Source organism: Chelon labrosus (assembly GCF_963514085.1).
Source record: "Chelon labrosus genome assembly, chromosome: 10".
NCBI classification, from domain to species: Eukaryota; Metazoa; Chordata; class Actinopteri; order Mugiliformes; family Mugilidae; genus Chelon; species Chelon labrosus.
Window position 1 is genome coordinate 26380751 of NC_140360.1, and position 24640 is coordinate 26405390.

Genomic DNA, 24640 nt, shown 5'->3' on the forward strand with positions numbered 1-24640 from the left:
GGTTTATTCAAAGACGGTGGGTGGAAAAAAAAATAATTTTACCAGATTGCAGATACCAAATAGAAAAAACTACAAAAGTCAACACAGATTCATGGTTTCAAGTTGTTGTCAGTGCTAATAAAAGACAGCACTGTCAGTTTAAGAAAGGTTTAAAACCAAAATCATAAATATCGTCATTTTGAAATAAGCTGTTATGCATACTTTGTGTTTGTTCACTACAAAGCCTAGTGGAGTGACAGTTTCCTCCGAATGGTGCAGTTTAATTTTCAGTACATTTCTGCTCCTGCAGTAATTTGGACTCAGCAGGAGGATTGGCACAGCGCAAGACACTCAAATAGGATGTTATTGTTATCGGCATGAAATGAGGAAAAATGGGATTTTTGAATTTGGGTCACTTAGATGACGTGTTCAAAGGTTTGCAAGCAGTCTTTCTGTCACTTTAAAGGCAGCTGTAGCTGCTGTTCCCTTTATCGTGTCATATTGTTTTTTTACATAAATCCAATAATGAGCCAATCCCTTTTCTAGCATGGGCAAACAGAAACATCAGTGCTCTCAAAGTCATCATTTTAGAAACATTTGAACTGTGGCCCCCAGTCAACAGTTGCTCTTGACATTTCAAAAATAGTTTTGCAGCATTGATTTTTTTACCACAATGAAGCATCTAAGGTCACTTGAAAAAAAGGACGAGCTGAAAGAAGAGAGAAAATAGGAACAGGATGAAGAAGGATTTAGAGAGTCGGACCAATGCAAAGCTTGTTGTTGGTTAGACAAAGAGGTTTCGGTCTCTGAGCTGAAGCAGGCTCATATTTCTTGTTCTGACCGCAGCTCCTGCCTGTCACCATCATTTTATAGCTTCCAGAAGGTGTGAAATTACTCACTTAATGGGCTTTCACTAACATCTTTGAGTTAACTTGCACTAGATTGGCCTCAAACCTTCTACAGCATGCTGAAAACTGTTAAAAGGTGTTGGAATATAGCAATACCCTTTGAAAATATTACCTAATTAAATACGCCTTATCTGAGCTAAGAGCAAATTTCAGTAATGGGCAGTTTAATACTATTATTAATATTGTAATAATAGTAGTGAATGACTTTAAGATACTATTCACTCTCTGCAGTCAGTGACCGACAGTTGGAGCACTTTCAGGACTTGTTGACTTGGATATATGCTGCCTTCAAATGATGAAGTGTTAAACTGTTGCAGTATTAACAAACCCAGTTTACTTTGTCCATGTGAGTGTGAACAGTTGTCTCTCTGTGTTAACCCCTTGATGGACTGACGACCTGTCCAGGGTGTACCCCACCTCTTGCCTAAAGACAACTGGGATATGCTCTGCAGCACGCTTAAGGATAAGCAGTTATGGAGAATGAGTGGATGTTAGGATGTTGTCGACTTCACAAGGTGGCAACCCAAAAAATATGTGAAAAGACCTGAAAAAAAAAACATGAAAAAATAAACTAAAGATACAGTATGTTCAGTTTGTGACCCTAAAATACTAACATTTTAGCATTGGTTAGGTGTCTGTGAAGGTTTTCAGTCATCCAGGTCATGGTATAGCCAAAAAACCAAGCTGAAACAAAGGGATCTGGACTTGTATAGTTTCTTGAAGACGTTTCGTTACTTGGTCTCTGGCTAATAACTGCTTAGAGTACAATTCATTGGGGAAGGAGTACAGAATCAAAACAGTTTCTGATGGACAACACCCACAGATATTTTAACCCCTACTCCCTGCCAGTCTTTTTGAACTGAAGAAGCTCCGTGGATGTGTGGCATCTTCAAGGAACTCTACAAGTACGGTTGCTCATGTTTCAGCTTGTTCTTTGGTTTGTTGCAGACGGTCCAAGGATCTAAGAGGTTCAGAGATGGACTATGGGCAGGCACGCTCTTCAACAAACCTTAAAATCAATTCTGTATTTGACAGGCAGCCTGGGCAAGGAGTTCAGTACTGTTGTGATGTCTTCTCTTCTTCCAGTTATAAGTCTTGCAGCAGCATTCTGCACCAGCCAAGACAAGACAATAAGGAAAATGTGATTTCCTACAAATGAAATCAGACTAATGGATTATTTAAATCTGTAATGGCTCCTACACCGACAATCTCATTAAATGGACCACGTTTATTCAGGGTTTTTATCTCAACAAATGAGTGCATGTAAGTTGAAAGTGGTTGTTTGTAGTGATGAAAGACTACCCTCTGACTGCCCCATCACTCTGTCGCCCCCCTCAACTATACAGAGCTTGTATTGCATTACGTTGTAAGTTGTTGTTTTGTTTGCTGTCTCGTAACGTCTCGTACTTTAGCAGGTAGCTGGTAAAGACCAAAATGGTGAAGAAACAGGAAGAAGGTTGGATTTGGTAGATGGAAACTGGACTCTAAAGGAATGCTAATGTTTCTATGTGTGTACAGGATCTGCAAAAAGAAAACTAAAAAATTTGTACATTTTCCACAAATCTAATGTACAACCCAAAACTCATTCACTGATACTTGTTTTTCGCTGTACGGATCTATGCTGTTAAATAAGAGGAAAAATTAGAGAGTCGTATCTGAAGGCGGGGAATGCGAGGTGTATTTGTACTGTGAAGTGAGCAGCTGTCTTAAAGTCCTGCAGCTCTACTTCAGTTTTGGTACAACACCTCCATGCTTCTCCGACCAGTCTGTCTGTTTGTCCCTGATTCTGTTTGACAGTCGTGCATGGCAGTTAATGAGCAGAAAAAAGGAAGGAGAGAGAGCGAGAGAGAGAGAAAGAAAGAGAGAAAGAGATGGAGGTAAATCCAGCAGGACATATTGTGGCTCAGCAGTTCTGTTGTGTGTTGTGGTTCTGCCAAGGACAGGCCGCATACCCTCACCGTCACACAGCAACCTCATAACTCCAGTCTCGCCTTTATTGATTCCGTCCTCCGTGCATTGAGAAGTGACAGAGTCCTCTGTGCGCTCCCTGCCTTCCACAACCTTCAGGCCTCCTCAGCCCAATTAAAACCCAGGATCTTGTTCCAGACATGGTCACCTACATCTAAACCAGGCTGATGCATCAAATACACGCAGTAATCAATGTTACACCACAGCCTTTAAGTGTCATGACAAGTGAAATTAGCTTAATTCCTAATCTGTGTTTTCCACTGGGAGCCTCTTGGCTGATAATGTGATGAAATCAAATCAGCAGTCATAATTCATCACTGCAACCAAAAGCCTAATTGCACCGTTTTCATTCTGGCACCAGTTTTTCCCCATCTGTGTTTTGTAGGGCAACTTTTTATTTATTTACTTATTTTAATCCACCAGTTTGGACTGCACCGCTCACACACAGATGAATAATTCCAGAAAAACAAAGCAGATTTTTATTAGTCACTCTGCAGTGCTCTATGACATTATCAAAAAAACTGAGTTAAAAACGATAACAGCTGCAGAGTTTAAAATTCAAGAACATGAACAAACAGCTTCGTTATAGAAAAATGCAACTAAAACAAAACAGAGTCACCATGCAGCCATATTCTGCAAGATATATTCTACAACTAATTTACAATTCACCTTTGCTGTCACTTTCAGGAAGTAGTACGATGCTCTTATAGTGCAGCAAAGGCTTAAGAAGAAAGGCTAGGTTGCTGGATATGCTGCTTCAAATCAGCACTGAGGAGGTAAAGTAGATGCAGGGCTATTAAAAACGGACACAAGGGAAGTAGAATAACAGCTGCACTCACTGCAAAGCAACAATTAAAAAATTATTTTAAGTAGGGTTTTGATACAACTCTTAGTAGACTAGGCCTAGTACTCATCTGAAGACGGTCTTAAAAATGGTGGTCAGTTTTTTATGGAAAGTAGCAATGTTAAAGCAGCTGTGCAGCTCCTTAGGTTTTGTGAAGGGTAAAAGGACCCGTCACTATGGCAACCAGCAAAGAGATGGAGAAGCTTCTATGCAGATATGAGAGGTTTTTTTTTTTTTGTCTTTTTATTATATCTAAAAAATAAAAATGGATAAAACTAAGTCAAATGGACTTGCTTTTTTACCACTAATCCAAGTGGCTTCTTCTGAGAGCTCCCTTTTAACCCAAACCAACTGTTTTCCAAACCCAGCCAAGCACTTAAGTTACCTAAAACCAACCGAACAGCAGCTGGAAACAAAAGTAATTATCCAAACATGTTATAATAGGTGGTAAAAGCAACAGATAGACATGAGGTACCTCTGTCAAACCCTCGTCTCCTGCATGAAATTCTGCCATTGGCTTAATGCCATCCACCCGTGGATTTTTTTTGTTCAGCTCCACCTCCGCTGCGACCAATGTGGTCATCCATATCCTTTCTGCAAACAGCCATTTATGTTGTCTTGAGATTCGCTGGCAATCGACCTGTTTTGTTGTTTTTAAATATGTACTAATGTCAGTCAAGAGAATAATCTGAAGGCAGCAGCGGCACATGCGTCCCTGAGCCGAAACAATTCTTCAAAAATCAGTAGCTGTCAATAGAACTTTCAGTTGCATCTTATCAAAAGTTCAACGGAGCAAACTTCATTTGTTGTTGAAGATTAATTAGCTCCTTAAATCACCAGGTGGAGGTTTAGTTTCATTTCAACAAGGCAGAGAGGAAATGACAGTTTTTTTTTTATTAGCTTTCACTACTCAGTTAATTGAACAGTTTCAGGTGTAGTTTATGAGCCCAGACCCATATCGGCATGAAATGCGATGTGAAAATATATTTATTTTTGCACATTAATTGTGGGAACTTGATTTGCGTGCGCCACCTGTTTCATATTGTGAGTTGTACGTTCTCCTCTTGACCTGTTGTCCTTGTATCACGCTGAGTCGGTATTTACTCATCATGACGGCTGTCAGCACAGATTTACATGCTCAGTCACCAACAGCAAACAAGAAACTGAAATAAAGAGGTAAACACAAGAGACAAAAGGCCAAATTACAGTATAGATGTGTGATGAGGAACATCACAATAGTGCTAATCATGATAAAATTAGGCTTTTAACACCTTTTATGCCTCTTTGGCAGCAATCTGTGTCAGGAAATAGAAATAGTTGGAGTGAGGTGCTCTCTATTTTTATCCCTCTGTCCCATTTACTGGCCATTCTGAGTGTGAGCAGCACAAATTAATCCTTTTATTACACACGCAGCATGAAATAGCTTGCCGCTGCCGCTGGTGGAGCAAAAAGACGGCTGGCTGGGAGAAATAATATTTAAAGGTGAGGAGGGACGAGAGGATTAGAGACAGAAGAACTGTTTAACGGTAAAGAAAAACAAACATGCATTTCTAAAGTGTTTCAAAAAAAGTGAGAGCAGTGAATGTGTGATGGAGGGATGGGTTGCCATAGAAACAGCCAACCTGCTCAGCATTGAAATGACCGCAACATGAATGACTTCCAAATTAGCTCTACATTATGTTAAGCTAGTAATTGTAGCCTATCTATTAGAACATAATTAATTAATAGAAGATTTATCAGAATTCAAAAGACAACGTTTAAAGATGGTCACATGAACGATGGAGGCTAAAACCAAGCTTCCTTATTTGTCTGTTAAGTACGTATTAGGTTATATTTTTTAGAGTTTGAAATTACCTACTTTGTATCTAATTGTTACGACCTGGTACCTGGGGTGCAACTCAACTAAGTTTACAAAAATAAAAGCTTTATCTGATTAATTAAATACAAAAAGGCAAATATAGTCAACAAAAGATGATGGTGAACCCTTCAGGCCCCTTCAGCCATGCCTTCTAGTCACACCATCTCAGGTTTGCTGATAAAGACAGCCCACTCAATGGCTCTTGTAATGCCACTGTAAAGTCAGATAGGGTGTAGGGGGGTTAACCATTATTATAGTTTAGGAATAAAGGTATAATGTAAGACATTTGTCAGGATTCAAAGTGTTACCTTTGAACATTTATTTGTTTTTCTACAATATCCACTCTTGTGATAATTCCTCCCATAGACTGTATATAAATATGTACAATGCATCCACCACCCCACACTGTGCTCCACTCTGCCTCAATCAGTCGCAAAGAAATAGTTGATTATATGTTATACGTATTTATTTATTTATTTTTTCCTACTCTTACTATCCTACAGGATCACTTTACGGAGTGGTTGGTGTGACAAACGGTCGTCATCATGAGGTCACATCCCGTTTTTGTAGTGTCAAATAACTAAATAAAATAAACCTTATCAGGAACATTGACACTTGAACATGCATCAGCATTATATTAACTACCTAAAATGAGAGAAACTATACTTGAAAACAAAATTATTTGATGTGTGTTTTAGTGTTTTAGTTTGGCCCAGGACGCATTCACTAACATGGAGGGGGTGGAGCTTATGACCTATACTGCAGCCAGTCACCAGGGGGAGCTCTACTTGCTTTGGCTTCCCTTTTGAGGAGCTGTTCTGCAGTCAATCTTTATTTACAGCCTATGATTGCAAATAGTGTGTACAGTTCATATTTAAGGGTTATGTTTAACTCATCTGGCAGCATTTGGTTAAGGTCAGTTAGAGATGGTGCTTTGGGTTAAATATACAGTATATATAATAAATGGACATTGCACATTCTTACTATCATATCACGCTCAACTAAAAGCAGCTTCTGCATTCATTGTTAACCCTGAAGAAAAAGTCACGGGATGGTATAAATGTCGTGGGTGATCAGATTTAACCCTGGTTATATTAAGTATATGCTGCACACGCACACACACACACACACACACACACACACACACACACACACACACACAGAGACAGTGACCAGTGGTCAGTCCTCGCCTGGAGGGAAGACTGTTCTCTCAGAGCTGCACTCGACTGGCTAGGAATATACTGTGGTGTGAGTTAGTGTCTGGTTGTTGAAACCAGACAAATGTGGACAGTATTGGAACCATGATCCCCTGAATTTGTTTGGGAATTAAATGTTTCCCCTTTTCTGTGTTGCACATTTCTTCTACCAGGCTCTGAGTCATCTTGAACTTGTGACCTTCAGTGGTTTTTGAAACAGTTGAGGAGATTGCCAGCGAAGTCGAGCTGGAATCTTCAGAATTATTTTAGTCTGTCTCTAATCAAACTCTCAGAGGAGGGCTGAAGGCTCATGTGGTATTTTTTTCTGTCCTGGTTTTGTTTGTCTTTCTACAATTTTAAAGGAAGCGTGCAGTTGTGAAACTTTCAGAGTTCCTCCATGAGTACATAGTTTTCTCCCTAAATTATTTGTTAGCAATTCCAGTTTGGGTATTGATGCTAGCTGTAATGCTAATTAGGCTTGAACTTTGTTTAATGTGGTTCTTGTGACTGAGTCCTTTTCCATTTCAGTGTGTTTCCAATATTTCTATTAAAATCTTTATTGTTCTTCATGTCTGATATTTAATTTGCTCATGTTATCCACTCGCTTACCCACAACCCAGTGTCTTTGTTTATGTTGATCCCCTTGTGGCCATACTGGTGGACTTTATGAGAGTAATTATGAAATGACTTTTATTAAGACTGTACAAGCCGTCCTGTGAATAAACACCATAGACGGACAGAGAGAAAGTAGAGAGTGAATAAAAGGACAGCAACAACTGTAAACTGTAAAAAGCAAAAACGTTCAACATGGTGAAAGGGAGAAAGAGTGTGGGCAGGGAAATCAATAGTGTGATGTATTTTCATACACATGCAAATACGGACCTTGTGCCTCAATGTTTAGTAGTCATGCCTGTCTGTTTCTTGCTGATAAAATGCATCAAACTGAGCTGGAATCCAGTTGAAGTTAAAAGGGTTTGTCAGAGCGAGAAAGAGACGGGGAGGTTCAACCAGCCAGTGCATTCTGAAGTTAAAGCAACTTCTGCTGTAACTCTAATCTAAACTTGCATCATATTTTTTCAAGCTGACAGAAATATCGCCTCCTATTTATTTCTTTTTCATCATCTCCTTCTCTGTTTACACCTGCTCCGTCCAACCTCTCCCTTTGTTTTTTGCTCCTTTCCCTCTATGCATTTATCCCCTGAACCCACACACTGCTGACAAGAATTTCAATTAAAGTGCAGAGTTATTGGTCAAAGGACGTTCTGAAACACTGTGTATTCATTCTTATTCCAAAATGTAGAACAAATGGAGTGTTCCAGTTTCACTTTCCACTTCGATGTCATTTCTGTGATTTAGTATGTAGCTTGTGACATGTTCCAGTACACACTATCAATCGTATGTAATAACCTAGCATCTGTCCTTTCATTTTGATAGCAGCATTTTCTCATGTACTCTTCAATTTGTCGCTTTTCTATTCATTTTGATAAGTTTATTATGTTTTCAGTTGCATGTTGTAGATGGATTTAACCTTTTAGCCCTAGTAAAATCAAATACCAAAGAGCCTAGCAGTATTGATTAATGATTTTGGCATCAGACTGAATTCAGTAAGCAGGAGCAGCAAGAGGGGAAACACCTTGAGATGGATTTCCATATCTGTGTGTCTGTATAAATATGTATAAACCTGGAAATGATGAGAAGTAGAGAGAGAGAGAGAGAGAGAGAGCAGCATGCTAAGCAGGGTAATTCTTCTCCTAGACCTTTCCTCTCTCCTTTCGTCTTTCCTGCATCTCACTGATTTTCCCTTTGATCATTTTCACACCAGCTTCCATTTGTCAGAATTTGGCTGCTTTTCATTTCAGCGCCTGAGTTGACCAAAGCCGTGCTAGTCAGTCAGCCAACTAGGCAGCCATTCAGATAGGCAGTCAGGGAGTAAGGTAGCCGTTTATTTACTCAGACAGACAGCCCGTCAACAAAGCAGGAAAGTAATCAGCTAGTCTGTACCAGAAATCATCAGTCACTGACTGAAACAGTCATAGAAGAAGAAGTCAGAAGCTGGCGTGCTAGTTGAAGCAAATATTCGGTAAATACATTTCATCCATCCAGTTAAGCTCAGAGTCCTGTAGAGTGATAGGTCAGGTACAGTAGGAGGTGCAGCTTGTCAACAGGCAAAGCAGGCAAATGCTTGGAGCATTGCCAGTAGGGGGCCCCCAAGGGCTGACAAGCTAGAAAGTACAGTTTTGACAGTGTGCTAAGTTTTCAATGACAGTTCTCCATGACAGCACTCTGCACACTTACTACCACTTCCGTAGTGGACAGGACCCTTCAGAGTCTTTAAGTACGTTAACAGTGTAAATTCCAAATGAAAACAAGTCAAAGCAAGACAGTGGTATGTGAAGGAAATAACGACGATTGCTAATCATACTAAATAACTAACTGAATACTCCTAGTCCAGAATGAACTATGGGAGAGAGACTGAATTTAAATGTCTTTCACAGCATATTATTATTTCGCTTGGTCTCTCTGTGACGGATAACAATTTAGCTAGCAGAGAAGTTTGTCCAGCTCTGTTGTCTTGGACCAAGTCTAGTGTGTGTTTCACCAGTGGGAGTCAAGACGCCGCTGCCAGTCGACATCTTAGCTAAGAGGCTTAAAAGAAAGAGGAAAATAAGGGAATTTGGACATTTTATTTTTTCTGTAATGTTGGTTGCCTATTAACTTGAATTTTTTGTCTAGGGCTCCAAATAGACAATAGAATTGCCTTTGGGTAGATCGGTACAGACTCCCATATGCCCAGCACAGCATAAATCCACAATAAAGTGAGAAAAAAGACCTTTATCTATTGTCCCCTATAGAAGCCTAGCCTAGCGTCGCCCAACTCAAATCCTATCTCAGTATGAGGCTGGTAACTCGTCACTGGGTTTTCATTCTCTGGCGTGTTTCAACCGATACAGAGAAAAAAAAAACAACTCTGAGGCATTTTGTTGCGCTCAGATGACATGTATGACTGCGTTGCTATATAAAAGCCCACCCAAATGATTTGCCCCAGCGGATATTTGCTCCATAATCAGTTCCCAACAGAGTGGTTTCCCGGTTAATGGAATCCAACACACTGGCACAACCCACGGTAATTTCAGTTCAGTTTCCCTGCTTCCAGAAACCATTTGAAAACCTAATTGCTATCTGGATTAACATTTCCTTTAGAACAATGTTTCTAAATTGTAAATGCTGCGTACCCATTGGACAATGTATCGAGATTTAGATTAATGTAAGTCCTGTAGCACGCGGGTTGCCTATTTGGCAGTGGTCCTGACTGCTTCATGTGGTACCTCCAGTGCATACTGCATCAAATTAGCTAGCTTATTTGTTTCCCTTTTTAAGGCTAATCACAGTCAAGATTTTGGATGAATGCACCATTTTATATGCTAAATAGTAAAGACATGAAATAAAATTAATAATATAATATCACTGAAGAATTAATAACTAATATTATTTACATTATCCATGGGCCGACTGGGCCTTTCTGTGTGGAGTTTGCATGTTCTCCCTGTGTCTGCGTGGGTTCTCTCCGGGTACTCCGGCTTCCTCCCACTGTCAAAAGACATGCTGGTTAGGTTCATTGGTGATTCTAAATTGGCCGTAGGTGTGTATGTGAGTGTGAATGGTTGTCTGTGTCTCTGTGTTAGCCCTGTGATACACTGGAGACCTGTCCAGAGTGTACCCCGGCTCTCGCCCGATGACAGCTGGGATAGGCTCCAGCACCCCCGCAACCCTTCACAGGACAAGCGGTTACAGAAGACGAACGGATTAATTAATTATTTACATTTTTGTGACATTCTTGCCTTTAGATGGCAGCAGTTAGTAAAGAGGGAGGGCAGAGAGAATGAAATGCTGACCCTTCACTCAGAAGCTGCCATTTACCCAGTTAATCCAAACTAAGCTAGTTGCCCACTTTGTCACTCAATAGGCTAGCAAGATAATCACACACTCATCACTCATCCTGCCGGCCAGTCAATCACTCAAGACTCCAATACCAATTACAGGAGGCAGACAGTATCAGACCAGTCAAGTGCTATACACTAAACTTGTCAACCAGCGGCTTGGTGAGTCACATACCCAGCTTGTCAGAGAGACAGTCAGTCTGTAAGTTAGCCAAACAGACATCATTTTCAAAATCCAACGTAGGTCCCAGCCTTCTTTTTCTCATGGACTTAGGAAATGAGGGTCTATCAATCTATCTGTCCACGAGTGAGAGAGAGAAACATGTATGCATTTGTGTGTGTGGCTAGGGGCTGTGATTACAAGCCCTTGGTATGAGCGCAGGCAGCTGTGTCTTGTGTGTGTCTCTGTGGTGCATAATGAACAGTCTATTATGCACTGTGGCGCCGATGGCATATCTAACTGCTGAAAACTCAGTGAGCCTGTTCTCACACAGAGAGGTAAATGTAGACAGGTGTGTGTGTGTGTGTGTGGATGCGTGTGTGGGTGTGTGTGGTTGCGCTGTATTTCAGTTACTGTCATTATATCACACTGCTCATGTGGAAGAACACATCTGCTGGAAACAGATTTAGCCCAGAGGGGACTATACGTGTATTTATAACAATAGCCACGGCACATACACACACATAAACAGGAACACTAAATACTCTCTGTGAGTACTTTAATGTACACCGACCCCATCTGCAGCTCACATGAAATTCCCATCCTTTAACTCACACTTATGTTTAAGTGGTTTTTATATATATCACATGCAAAAAAATGAAAGTTTCTAACATACAGGCTGAAGATATAAATGGATACAGAAACACATACTGTTTGATGGAGTACCACTGCTGCACAATACAGTAAGAAAGCATGTGTGTTTACACACAGAGACAGGCACCTGAGTATTGTAGAAAACAGTTAGTGCTCTAAATGCTGGTCTCCAGCCTCTCTGGCTGTAAATCAAACAGCAACCATCAGGCACCTGGTGTGAGGGGCCAACACTGCATCACGTTAAATGTGATTTAAATGAGAAATTTTATTGTACCCATGGTGATGCAGTGGACATTTCTCGTTCAGCCACTATTTTATTACATACATCTTATGTATTTGAATAAAAATCAGCAGGAGTATTGGAGCCACATACACTTAAAGTTGTAATGAATGTGTAGTGAATTGCCATAGTTTTCTTTGATTGGAAAACTCAAGGCTGATTCATACTATCCTGTCTGTGATGAGATGATTAGATCAGTTACACTTGAGTCAACTAAAGGCTTCATCCGCTGACATTTGTAATGTGAGAAGCCAGAGGTGACAGATTTTTATGAGCCAGGTGGACTTTGCTTCACATTTCAGAAACGATTTTCCTTATTTGGCCTAGCAGGATGTTTCTCTGTTTAAATCCAGGCCAGAGTTTGTGGCCTTTACTCTGCACCATGTGGGATCGTTACAAAGTAATTTGCAGCAAAGCCTCTTACTGTGCGCCGCCCTATACTAACTGCCATCAGTAAAGTGCTATTTGTACAGTGTGTGTGTGTGTGTGTGTCTGTGTACTTGTTTAAGTGTGTTCATTAGTGTGCACTAATGTTTATACTGTACATGGTTTTAAGACCCGTGCTTCAGAGTCTGTGTGTATTTGTGTGAATGTACACAAGTATCATAGAATGGCACAGCTGTGTGGACTTGTTGCAACTCTCAGATGACATAACAAAGCTTTGTCTTTACTGAGTGTTCACAGACGATAACACGAATAAAATTTAACTTATTTTTAGGTCGAATTTCAAAATTGAAACCAAAGAACTCCAAGCTGTTACATGTACTATATTAATTTACTGTTAAATTAACAAAACTTTCACTTAAACTCGTAGTCTTGGTTCAGTCTTGAGATGACTTATGTGTTTTAGCACTGGACAGATTTTAAACGGGAAACAGGATGATGCTTTTTCTTCCAATTCTTTTTTTCATGTACACAGCAGCTCTCTACCATAGCATAGCATTAACACCAGCTGTAGGGAGTGATGATGTACTTTTGAGCTGTGTGTGAAACAGACACCGCTGTCATGTCATACTGTTAGGTCAAGCAAGCTTTTCCTGCTCAGCTAGGAGTAAGATACAGTATCTGATGTTACATTAAGCTTGTAAGGTATTGTTTGAATGACTACTTTGAGAGTCATATTCAGAATTAAACACTTTTTAACACACTGTTTTATAGTAGCTAATATTTGGCATCAGATTGAAACAAACAATTCTGCAAGGAGAGAGAGGGGAGGTAGTCGGCCTCCATCATTGGTTACATGTGTCCAGTTGTGTGCAATGAAGCTGAGGCAATGCACGTTTTCTCCCCAGCAAGATCCAGATTTAATTGATTAAATAATCTAAACCAGTGAAATCGCCTGGTGTATTACTTGGCTTGATTGAAAAGGGAAATTCAAGCCCTGCAGCTACAATATTAACATCCTCTGAACGACAAGCTCCTTGCTTGTTTTCCTATCTTTTTCCTTCCTTCATATGTATTGCGAAACCCGAGAAAACACATGCTGCAATATAACACAGCGTGTACTCACTCTGTTTTATTACATAGAAAATTACCTCCTGAGACGTCAATTCACTCCCAGTGACAATAAATAGTTTTGATGTTATATTTTGCTTTAGTGATGGCCCAGTTTGTTGCGTGGGAAGATTTTTGTTTCAAATGATATGCTAAATCTTGTATGCACATGCTTACATTTATGTGTATTCATTCGTTCTTCAGCTCTACTTCTGTATGCACACAGTATATGTTTGCATAAACCCAGTAGACCTGGTGCCCATAGTAACAGCTATTATCAGGGTGTGCTTGTGCTGAATCATCTGTGAGATGAGCAAGGAGGAGGAAAGAGCATCAACTGCCAACTCTATCAGCTCTGTGGCCCAGGTGAAACCAGGAAACAGTGCAAATGATGGGCTTGTTTTGATGTAGATATTTACCTGATAGGATCATAACTGCTTACACCAGCGGAAGCAATGAAATATTCTGTGATATAAACGTCACATTAGAAATAATCAACCAAAGAAATCACAAGAGCCTGGAAATACTCTGTGATGAGCTAAGGAAAGAGGTAAGAACCGTCCGAGTGAGCAGACATAAGAGAGATAATTCAGAGAGCGACATCCTGATGTGCTCATCTGAAGATGAGTTGAGCCTGGGCATGACCCTGTTGTTCTGAGACGAGTGGCAAAGTTACTGAAGGGTTAGGGAGGACACTCAGTCCTGCAGTTGTAAAGAAGAGGGAAAAAAAACATAATTTAGTCATAAAAGTGAAATTAAAACTATAGTTTTCAGTATTAGTCTGAGCAAAACTATGCTAACAACACTATAATATGCTAATGACACTAATTATTGTATCTTTTAGGCAGTCGACACAGACCTTTCAAGTCCAGTGTAGCCGGCTATGTTGCTAGTAAATTGTAAAATGGCCATCGAAAAACAAAAATTAGAGTTAGAGAAACATTTCATTTGTGTTGTCATCTCTTAGCTAGCAAACGACCAAAATGAAACATTGTGTTTGCCAGATTGTGACATTTTCTACTGTCCTGCTAAATCCAAGCTAGCCAGGCTGGCTCTATGCTGTTAGCTTGTTAGCTTGTTAGCTATCCTGCAGCCTAATTTGCTTTTACTGTGTTGTGGTTCAAATTATATGCTCAGTCTATGTTCACTCATTCATTCGTAGCCCACTATGTCTCTAGTAAGTAGTAAGCTAGTCTATTGGCCATCAACAAACCAAAATCTGAGTTCATTCTTAACCAACTAATCCGTTAACCAGCAATTTAACTTGTGTTCTAAAGTTTTTATTGACTTGGGAACAAGGAAAGGAGAGAGGGTGGAGGAAAGAGGAGAAACTATTTTCGCAATTGGTGGAACCACAGAAGCATGGATTTTCAACAGTATTAACATGCACTTGAGACACACCTCTGCTAGCTGACCAAATTGGTTCTGTGTTTGTGTTAAAGCTAATCGTGTTGAAATAGTTAACACTCTGTTGGAGGATCAATAGTCTGTTGTTCATGATTAGAAATATCATGGGAAAGAAAGCATTAAAAAAAATCATACTCATAATTTTTCATTCAGGCGACTTATCCGATTTCCGCTCAAAAAGCTAAAAAATATGACTCCCAGTAACCTAGAGAGAATGTGCAGAAAGACGAGAGGGCCATTGAACAGAGGAGAAGAAGAAAAAAGAAAAATAATTGGAGATGAGGTGGAGAGAAGAGGAGGCAGATGGAAATAAATGGCCCGTACAAAAGCAATTCTGTCAACAGGCCTGAGTGGGAAGAAATAGAGGAGGAGGAGGAGGAAATAGATGTTTAGTTTAGGTCCACCAATAACCTAAATAGACTTGTACGGCTGCAGCTCTAGAGGTGGCATAAAGAATGTAATCATCTAAGAGGAATAAGATCAGGTGAATCCTACCCAAACATCTGTTTGCTCTCCATATCATCTGGAAGTGAAGGACACTACGGCTAAGATCAATAACAAGTGAAAACACCTCCTCTGGGGATTTTCTGGGATTGCAAATAAAAAACTACATTCAGGCAGCAGATTTGCTATCTACTAGCTGTTACCCACAAACCTATAGCAAGATATAGGCCTAAACCAAAACTCACCTGATGAATCCAAAGAAACTTGTAAAAACCAGTAATGGATGCTGAACAAAGCCTACATTACCCAGCGTAGTGAGGCTTCTTTTAAACATTGGATCCTGTTTTAAACATTAGACAAAACAATCTTTTACTGTGGCATCCCTCTTTTTCTCTTCTCCCTTCTGTCATTGTCACTTACATATGATTGGCAGATGAGCTTTATCCCTCTCTTCCATGATTACAGAGTAAATCGAGGATTACAATAGGAGTGTGTGAAATCACTTTGACTGAGCAAGCGTGTGTATTGGGTCATTAAAGGCTGGGTGCGACAGTGATAAATGTCCACAGTGCAAAACAGAGACGAAGTGTGTAAACACACAGAGAGAGGGACTGTTCCTATTATTTGGGTTGTCACCTACATCCGCCTTAGTTGCAGCAATTAGCCATGGTGTCTTCCTAAAAAAAGGATGCTCTCTTTCATTGTAATTTTTCTTTTTAACATTTTCCATTACCTCCACGTTTTTGGTGTACTCATAAAGGGCTACATATTGCAGCATTTAAGCATATGGGGGCAATAACATCCTTGCTCTGCACCAGCTTATATATTCTTGCAATAAAATGTATAAAGACAAAATCTGAAGACGACGAAACAGCAAAGGTATGGTAAAGAAGCTCAATCAAGGTATCGAGTACTGCTGAAATGACTACTGTTGCACGTGCCAAAGTACCACCAGTGCATCAACAATATATTCCTACAGGAAGTGTAACACAGGAGTTAATGTAGGAAACACACAGTTTCCAAGATTATTAGTAAAAGGAGTAAAATAAGTAAGATAATAAGGTATAATAGTTACACATAACTAAAACGGGAAAAATTAAATTCACAAAAAGAGTAAGAAATTGATCTAACAGTATGTGCAAATGAAAGATTCTTGTTTTTTTTTGCTTGGTCACAAAAAAAAAGAAGTGTTGTAACTCTTCAGCTGCTCAAATTTGCCATTCAGATAATTAACCAATTACAAAATGCCTGCTTCTTTGAGCTTCACAAAGCCTCTCTCCAGATATTTTTAGGAGAGACATTGTCTGTCACTCTTTTAAGGTTTATTTAGGCAAGAATGGCTGACTTGTTGAGAACGCATTCGCGCAGCTTAAATTCATTTAATTTTCATTGACTTTTAAAAATATGTGACCGTTTCACAGCTGTGGTGCCACATAACAACTGCAGTGACAAAGAATGTGGAATTCCCTGCCGCCCTAATTCGATTGGAGTGGCTTCTTCTCCATAGCATTAACCAGAGGCTCATGAGTATTTAGATCTGTCACTATGCCAGAATATGATTTCCAAAAAAAAAAAAATAAATGCATGTGTTAAGTAGGGTTAAGGATTTTGTTTGACAAAATTGACTGTTTAACATATCATAGACACTAGACACTGAAATCAAATGACAGTAAATGCAGTGTACTATAGAGTAAACAGGAAGTGGCGGAAGAGTGCATTCAGAATCAATCTTGGGTAAAGTATAGGACCAGTTTTGCTACAGCTCATTTTCTCCGCTGTCAAGTTTTCTTTTTGTACCTCATCTCCCATCATCCACCTCTCTGTCAGCGTTAAATCTCAAGCCTTCTTCAACGTCTGTGCTGAGTGAATCAGAGAAGCTTTTAGGTTTTTGTTGAGTCACTCCTTTTCCCTTCGCAGGCACCGTGAAACACACACAAACTGACACTCACAGCTGTGTGTTTTCATGCAACTCCTGTAATACAGACTGATTTAGGGTGTATGCACAGTGTTTTTGATTTGTTTGCCTCTGTGATTTTGTAGTGTGCAGTCACCAGTACTTGTCTTGTTTGTTCCACTGACATCGTTTGGGCCCATTTAATGATCCGAATGCCCAACTCAGATTTTGATTCCTGAGTTTAAATGTTGAAATTAAAAATATGCTTTTTATTTTTTATTTTTTATTTCATTGCAACATCAGTAGAGCCAGAGAGTTGGTGGACAGGGTTACTTGGGGTTCACTTTCCTTTCAAGAGCGGAAATGAAAATGTTGAGAGAGAGAGAGAGAGAAAGAACAGACTCAACAAAGGAAAATAGAAAAGGGGAGTAAGGCCATGGTTAGGGCTGACTGAAAAAAGTAATAGCAAATTAGACAGAGAGGCAATGAAAATAATAGAGAGATGGCAAAGGGAGCATGATAGAAAATGAATGAAAACAGAAAAAGAGAAAAGAAATCGCACATTTTCACAGCCAGGCTGCCCACAAGAAGAAAACCTTTCAGTGGACTGAGAAGCAGACTGGAACATTTTTCAGTCTCTGTTGTGACACTGGAGCTCAGTAAATCAACGTTTCCAATTTCTGTGTGCACTAACCATTTAAAATTGTTACTACACTGGGCCTTGATTCATTCAATCAATGACAGCATGGGCAGTAGAACAGAATAGTTTTAGTGCTATAAAATGACATACAAAATGCTTAAAATGCGTAGCATTACGCTCAATATGTGCTTGACGTGGCATTGACAGTAGTTAAATTTACTTCTGACAAATCCTGCTTGCAAGTACACACCTCCAACTCTGATTTTGAGTGAAATACGAATTAACTCCTTTTCACTCCTAGCAGATGTCTGTGAAGATTCGCAAACATCCAGGTCATCGTATATCTAAAACTAAGGGATTTTTGAGACAGCCAACAGCCTTCTAGAGTCAAACTCTGAATATACATCTATTTACATGGTGAAGGCCAAACACCCAAGGCCAGCAACAATGACCAAAACCCAATTTGTGAGTGGCGTGGATCTTTAACCATGTAGTGATGGTCATTCTGTATTGGATCAGTGAATGTAAACTTATAGTATACTGTACATATGAAACCCTAGCCTGGTGTAGCTAGACTCAGTTCCCATATGAAATGAATCTGGTAACACACAGTTTGGATTTCACTATAAGATACTCCTACAACCTATCAGAGCCATTTTATCATCAACAAATTAAACTCCAGGGCGCTCAGATGACATGGATGACTACGTTGCTGTTATAAACCCCGCCCAAACAATTTGATTAGCCCGGCAGATCTTTGCTGGGGCATAATCACTTCTAAACGGAGCAACTCCAGACCAACTCTACCCCACGAACGGTTTGTTGGTGTGGAAAGTTTGGGCTAAATAAACACTGCTTTAGACCATAATGTCAACACCATTTCAGGACTTTGATTAAGAGATGACTAGATAATTTTCTTTCTTTCAAAAGATGTGTCATTTCTAAATTAAAATCAGCTCTAAGATGTTTGGGGTGGGGGATTATTGGTTTTCCTTTCCTTTCTAGAGTCTGTCATTTCAACACAGTGATAAGGTTTTATTTTATAGCTGTTAGCCTGGTAACTGGGTAAACTTTGTGTCTAAAGGCAGCGCCGCTAACTCATTCACAGAAAGAGATGGGGACGTGTAAGAACTGTGACTGATCTCGTTTCATTCTATCCTGAGCTATGCGCGAGTATGATGCTTTGGGTTACAGCTTGGAGCTATTACAAACTGATCCAGCTGAGTTACCTTTTAAATGTCATGCTGTGTGGTGTACATTTGTTCTACATTAAATTAGGCGAATCAAACTGAATTCATTTGAAATTCTCAGATTTGCAGAATGTGAGACTTGCATGCATTTAACCAAAGCCAAACTGAGTCACTGTCTGTTATAATCATTTATATTAAACACTTCTAGTTGTGTGAATCACATGATGTGAAACCATTTTTTTTTTTAGATTTAATCTATTAAACACATATTCACTGTACCACAAAATTCATATTTGCAGCAATAGATTTTTTTTAAGTTCTTTTAACAAAAACTTTATTGAAATGTAAAAAATGGACACAGTCTGTGTTTGTCTCTTAACTCAAGTTGAATTTTTGCACAAGCAAAACAACAACAACAACAAAAAAAAACTATAAAGATACTTCATCAACTTCTTTTAATAATTTAGAAGTGTCCTCTGGCAGAGTTTTGTACCAATTTGCTTCCCCTCAGGTGTGTGTTTATGCCTCTTTCCTGAGGTGTTCAATGAATAAATGAATGAATGTCCAGTTGTGTGCGTGTGTGTCATATTGTGCCCCAGGTGTATGAGTGCATGTGCGCGCCTTTGACTCACAGTGGAATTATGAATATGGATTTGTCTCTAGAGGCTGTGATGCTCCAGTTTAATTTGTTGATGGCTATAGATGTGCTGTGGTCCTTCTGTAGTTTTCTGCGGCTAACGGTGAATAAAGGAGTAATTATTTTGCTGCTTTTTATCGTTGTTTCTGCTGCCGTTTCTCTGGCAGCGAGGAGATGACTGAACCCTAACCCTAACCCTAAAATTGCTGGATGTGCTAGGCATGAACTGGGCTTTTCGTGTAACCCCGCAGCAAATTGCCCTAGTTTCTTATACTTTTCTACTTTGTAACACACTGTCCAAATTCCTTATGCATTGTTTGTTGTTGTCATCAGATTTTAATGTTGTCTTTTGCTTTGTTCTTTTGTTCCAGGGGTCCGATGGGTCCAATGGGTAGTCCTAAACCTGGCTTGCAACAAGGGGGCCATGGAGGGGGAGGAATGGGTGGAATAGGAGGAATGGGAGCAGGAGGAATGGGTGGAATGGGAGGAGGAATGGGAGGAGGAAGCATGGGAGGAATGGGAGGGGGAATGGGAGGAGGAAGCATGGGAGGAATGGGAGGGGGAATGGGAGGAATAGGAGGGGGAGGAACAGGAGGAGGTGGAATAGGAGGAATGGGCAGAGGAGGAGTGGGTGGAATGGGAGGCGGAATGGGAGGAGGAAGCATGGGAGGAATGGGAGGAGGAGGAATGGGAGGAATGGGAGGAGGGATGGGGGGAATGGGAGGGATGGGTGGAGGGATGGGTGGAGGTGGAATAGGAGCAGGCATGGGCACCGGTGGAGGAATAGGGTCAAGAGCTGGAGAGCCCTACCGCCTGGCCACTCATGAGAGCCCATCCTCCCCCCGCCACATGCAGTCCAACCAGGGGTCCAGCATGGGGCATGGCACAGGGTCTGGCCATGGGACGGGTCACGGGCCAGCTGGGACCGGCATGGGAGGCCATGCAGGTCAAAGTCCCGGTCAGCATGCCTCCCGTCGAAACCTCCAAGTCGACTTCAGCGGATCGGGCGGCTCCAGGACTCCTGACCGCGGTGTGACGCCCACCTCCCCCTACTCTTTGCCACAGATCGCACCCATGCCAAGCAGCAAACTGTGCCCAGTGTGCACCACCACAGAGCTGTCCAACCCACCGGCTGTACCCAACTACAACACCTGCACCCAGTGTAAGGCCACCGTCTGTAACCAGTGTGGATTCAACCCCAACCCTCACCTCACTGAGGTAAGCCAGGTGTGACACAGAGTCTGGGTGATCATCTACTTTTCTCTCTGCAGAAATAAACAATATGATCATACAGATTTATGCAGTATTTGGCTATAAATTTAGTTTTATCCTGCATCCTGCCGGAAGTCAGTGTTTCAAAATCAACAGGGAAAAAAAACACAGCACACAACTCTGTCTGGGTGTTTGAGAAATGGATTCAGCGGAGACAGACTGGATAAAGATCCTGTCTGGCCTGCTGCTAGAGTCAGCGAGGGAGGAGAGAGGCTTTTGTTTTGGCAGTAACTACTTTTGTTTTTCATGCCAATAATGCTTGTTTGACTTGAATGAGACTGAAGTGAGTGAGTGAAGTGAACGAGTCAGTGCGCTGAACGCCATGGAGAAGAGGTGAGAGAAAGCAAAAGCACACAGTTGAGCTATGTGTGGCACTTTGGGCCTTTGTGTGTATTTGTGATAGACAGCGAGCGTAAACACAAAGCCAGTGGAAGTAACTCCTTTCCGGGGCGCTGTTGGACTCTCCGTTAATGTAGTGAGGCAACACGCTCGGGTCATGACGGTGTGTGCGTTCGCATACATTGCACCGATGTGATGAGAAGACAGGCAGACAAACACTCTAGTGCTTTGCATTCAGAAAGAGATAAAGGGAAGATAGACGGGGAAGTGAAGAAAGAGAGGACAGATTAATGTGACAGTAAAGTCATTCGAAGGTGGATGAAGGAGAAGGAGGATATAAGACTGTCTTTGATTGAGAGGCTGACGCTCGCCTTTAGTGACGGGTTCAAACTATCAGCCTGACGTCAACATCTGGTGACAAATATCAAATCTCAGCCTCCCGGGGGCTGACGAGAACGACTTCAGACAGAGAACACAAGCACACGGGGTGCAGAAGCATGAGGCCACATTGATATATCGGCCATACAGACACTCACTGATTCCCACTGATGCCACATTCAGGGGCTTTTCTTTGGCAGAGAGCGCAATACACACTCTGCTGGATTAATCATACAACTGTAGTTGGGTTGTTGTAGTATTATACTGTGTATGCCATGTCTCATCACCCATTATCTCTGTTCATATGCTCGTAAAACTTATGTTAAAATTGTAAATACAACGGTGGAGAATAGGTAGTAACACCTTACAACGCACTGCAAACTGCCGCCCCCAAAAGCACCTGTTGAATCCACTGCTCTCTGACATTGTTTCAACAAACACAGAGGCGTCATAACGGTGGGTTATTGCATTTATTGGTGAATTTAATTAACTTTATTTTATATAAGCCTGTCTTTAAATGGGGCCTTGTGAACCTTTCCTCCTATTCTGTAATGTATAATGTGGCAGTGTTGAATGTTCACTTGAATGTACACTACATATTCTCACAAAACATTCTAATTGAGGAGTGTTACAGGCAGGGACGTGCGGTCAGGGGATGATAACATGGGCGTGGTAGTGGGGGGAAAAGGGGACCTGACTACCCAGGGCCCGAGTAGGGAGAAGGCCCATGAAAACACTGATTTTTTTTAATTTTTTTTTAATGAATTGGGCCCTCCAATTAATTGGTGTCATAATGTATTTCAAATATACTGATAACATCAACTGAGAGAATGAACTTTGTGTCACAGCCCTCCCAACATATTGGACATTCTGGGGGCCCCCTCTTGGAGACGCAAAATGGTTTAATCCGCCCACAGACAGCGGCCGGCCATAGACATATACACCTCATTGAGAGCTGGACTGTCAGCGTCGGCGCCATATTGAACCAATACGAGTCAATAGAGTGAACTTTATTAAGCGTCTTCTAGAAAGTACTATAAGTTAATGCCTCTCGGGGATTCTGTAATATATAATGTTTTTGGTTCCTATCGGTTTCCTGAATATATACATTCGCGTGAGAATATGTAAATGAAGGCATTAACTTATAGTACTTTCCCATTCCCAGTATAGAACAAGAAACAATTTTACTAATAGGTTTACAGTTTGCTTTGAGAGCCTTCACACTGGCGACAGAATGAGGAAGTGCTGCAAAGCCAGCTGAACAGAACAAAGTGGGCTTTTAGGGAGTGGGAGTCTGAAAGAGCTCAGAGAACATATTGCCTTTTTCAGATCGAAGCTGAAGTGACACATAATATACCATGCAGTGTGAGATAAATGAGGACTTCATTCAGCTGTGAACTGACTCTAGTGGAGTCCCACAATAAACAATATCAAGCTGGAAATGAGCATAACAGGTCCCCATTGATTGTTATGCTATTTAAATGAAGAAAATGCAACCACACTGTGTGTGCTTGAAGGTTATCTGTGAACCAAAACCACAGATTGCAAATACTTGAACACATTTATCTCTGGAAGCCAACATCCTGTCGCACTAAATCTCACACTTTCACATAACAGAGGTTGGCCTTCATTGCTTAATTTATATTATGCAAAGAACCCCCCCACAACCCCACCCAAAAAGAAACAACGACCCCATCAGATCATCAGTTAAGCGTCATTCTCAGAACAGCATGCCATTGTATTTACAGTATGGCGGCTTCTGCTTGGCTTATGTGGGATTTATCTGTAAGACCCAACTTTGATCTCTGTTTGTGTACACCTGCTTGTACAGTGTTCCGCTGTGTGTGGGTGTGTGTGTTTAAGAGCCAGAGACAGACTGAGTACTACAGGTTAATAATGGTGGATGATGCTAATGAAGTGGAGGGTAGGAGGAGTTGATAAGCCTCCGACTTAGGGATTTGCACTGCACTTGTGAAAGATAACCACACGCAAAATTGCACACATAAAGCGAGACACACGACAGGACATGCACACAAAGACACACACATACTGCATATTTCCGTCTTTGTGAGGACACTTGTTGACCTAATGCGTTCCCTTGTTGCTCCCTAATCTAAACCTGATTCTAACCTGGACCCTACAACCGAGGCTGAACAGCCCTTTTAAGACTCTCCATACTGTACAGCACACACAAGCATAGACCACACGGGCCCAAACACACATAAACAACCCACACTGACATCCCCGCTTGGCTTAACATAATTCATGCATGAAGCCTGTGCAATAAATTGTGATGTTAATTAATTGTAGGGCTCCCGAAGGGATTCTCTGTAGGGAAAATGGAAAGCATAAAACAACTGCAGAAAAAAAAAAAAAAGCCATCACCTTTTTAAAAAAGAAAACTTTTTCTCTTCCCGTCACACATGTGTTTATTGGTTTGCAACGTAATACGGCGTACACATGTGGCTCTGCCGTATCTGATTTACAACCCTTCCATTTTGTGCAGATTAATGCAGTGGTCCTGCTATTGTTTGGGTTCATATGAATTATGGATTAGCTCTCTACCTCCATTAACATGTACCGTCTTCTCCATCATTGTCTTTGCAAATCAGTGTTCCCTCAGTCCTGGCAATCTAATAAACAGTGCCACCCTGCAAGCCCTGTTACTCTAATGCAGTTTAGAACATTAAGGAGACTTAGCCCTGCAGCTGTATAAGATTAATACACATTAGTATGTCACATACTTATTTACTGCAGACGGTTTGCAATGATATGAACACTAATACATTATGCTCCATCCTAAGTGTGCGCAATGTAAATACTGTCTAGCAGCATCTTCAGGATGTAGTTTTATTGATAATATTGATTGAAGTTCTTGTTTACAGCAGTCTTGTTCTCAGTGATGCACCATCCTCTGTATGATGCGAAAATACATGTAAAGACATCTAGAAAATACCTATAATCATAAAAAACCTCTTCCGTCAGGTCTATGTGGCTTCAGCCTCGTTCTGTCTGCAGCTATGGATTAATACTTAAACTGAAAGTATTCATTATAATCACAGCTAATCAATGTACTGTGTGTCCTGGAAATCTAATAAGCAGCTCTCGGCTCCATATCCGTCGTTCTACGCTCTGATTCAATTTGCATCAGATAACAGTT

The 24640-nt window shown here is 40.8% G+C and overlaps 1 protein-coding gene across 1 annotated transcript in view; it reads left to right on the top strand.

Annotated features, from left to right (window-relative positions):
- bsna (bassoon presynaptic cytomatrix protein a) overlaps positions 1-24640 on the top strand; it is a gene marked incomplete at its 5' end in the record, with an annotated part of 141644 nt that overhangs the window by 12583 nt on the left and 104421 nt on the right. Inside the window, 2 exons of the mRNA XM_084553666.1 lie at positions 19863-19933; positions 20150-20709. Coding sequence (XP_084409792.1) covers positions 19863-19933; positions 20150-20709 — 631 coding nt within the window. The remainder of the gene's footprint in view (positions 1-19862; positions 19934-20149; positions 20710-24640) is intronic.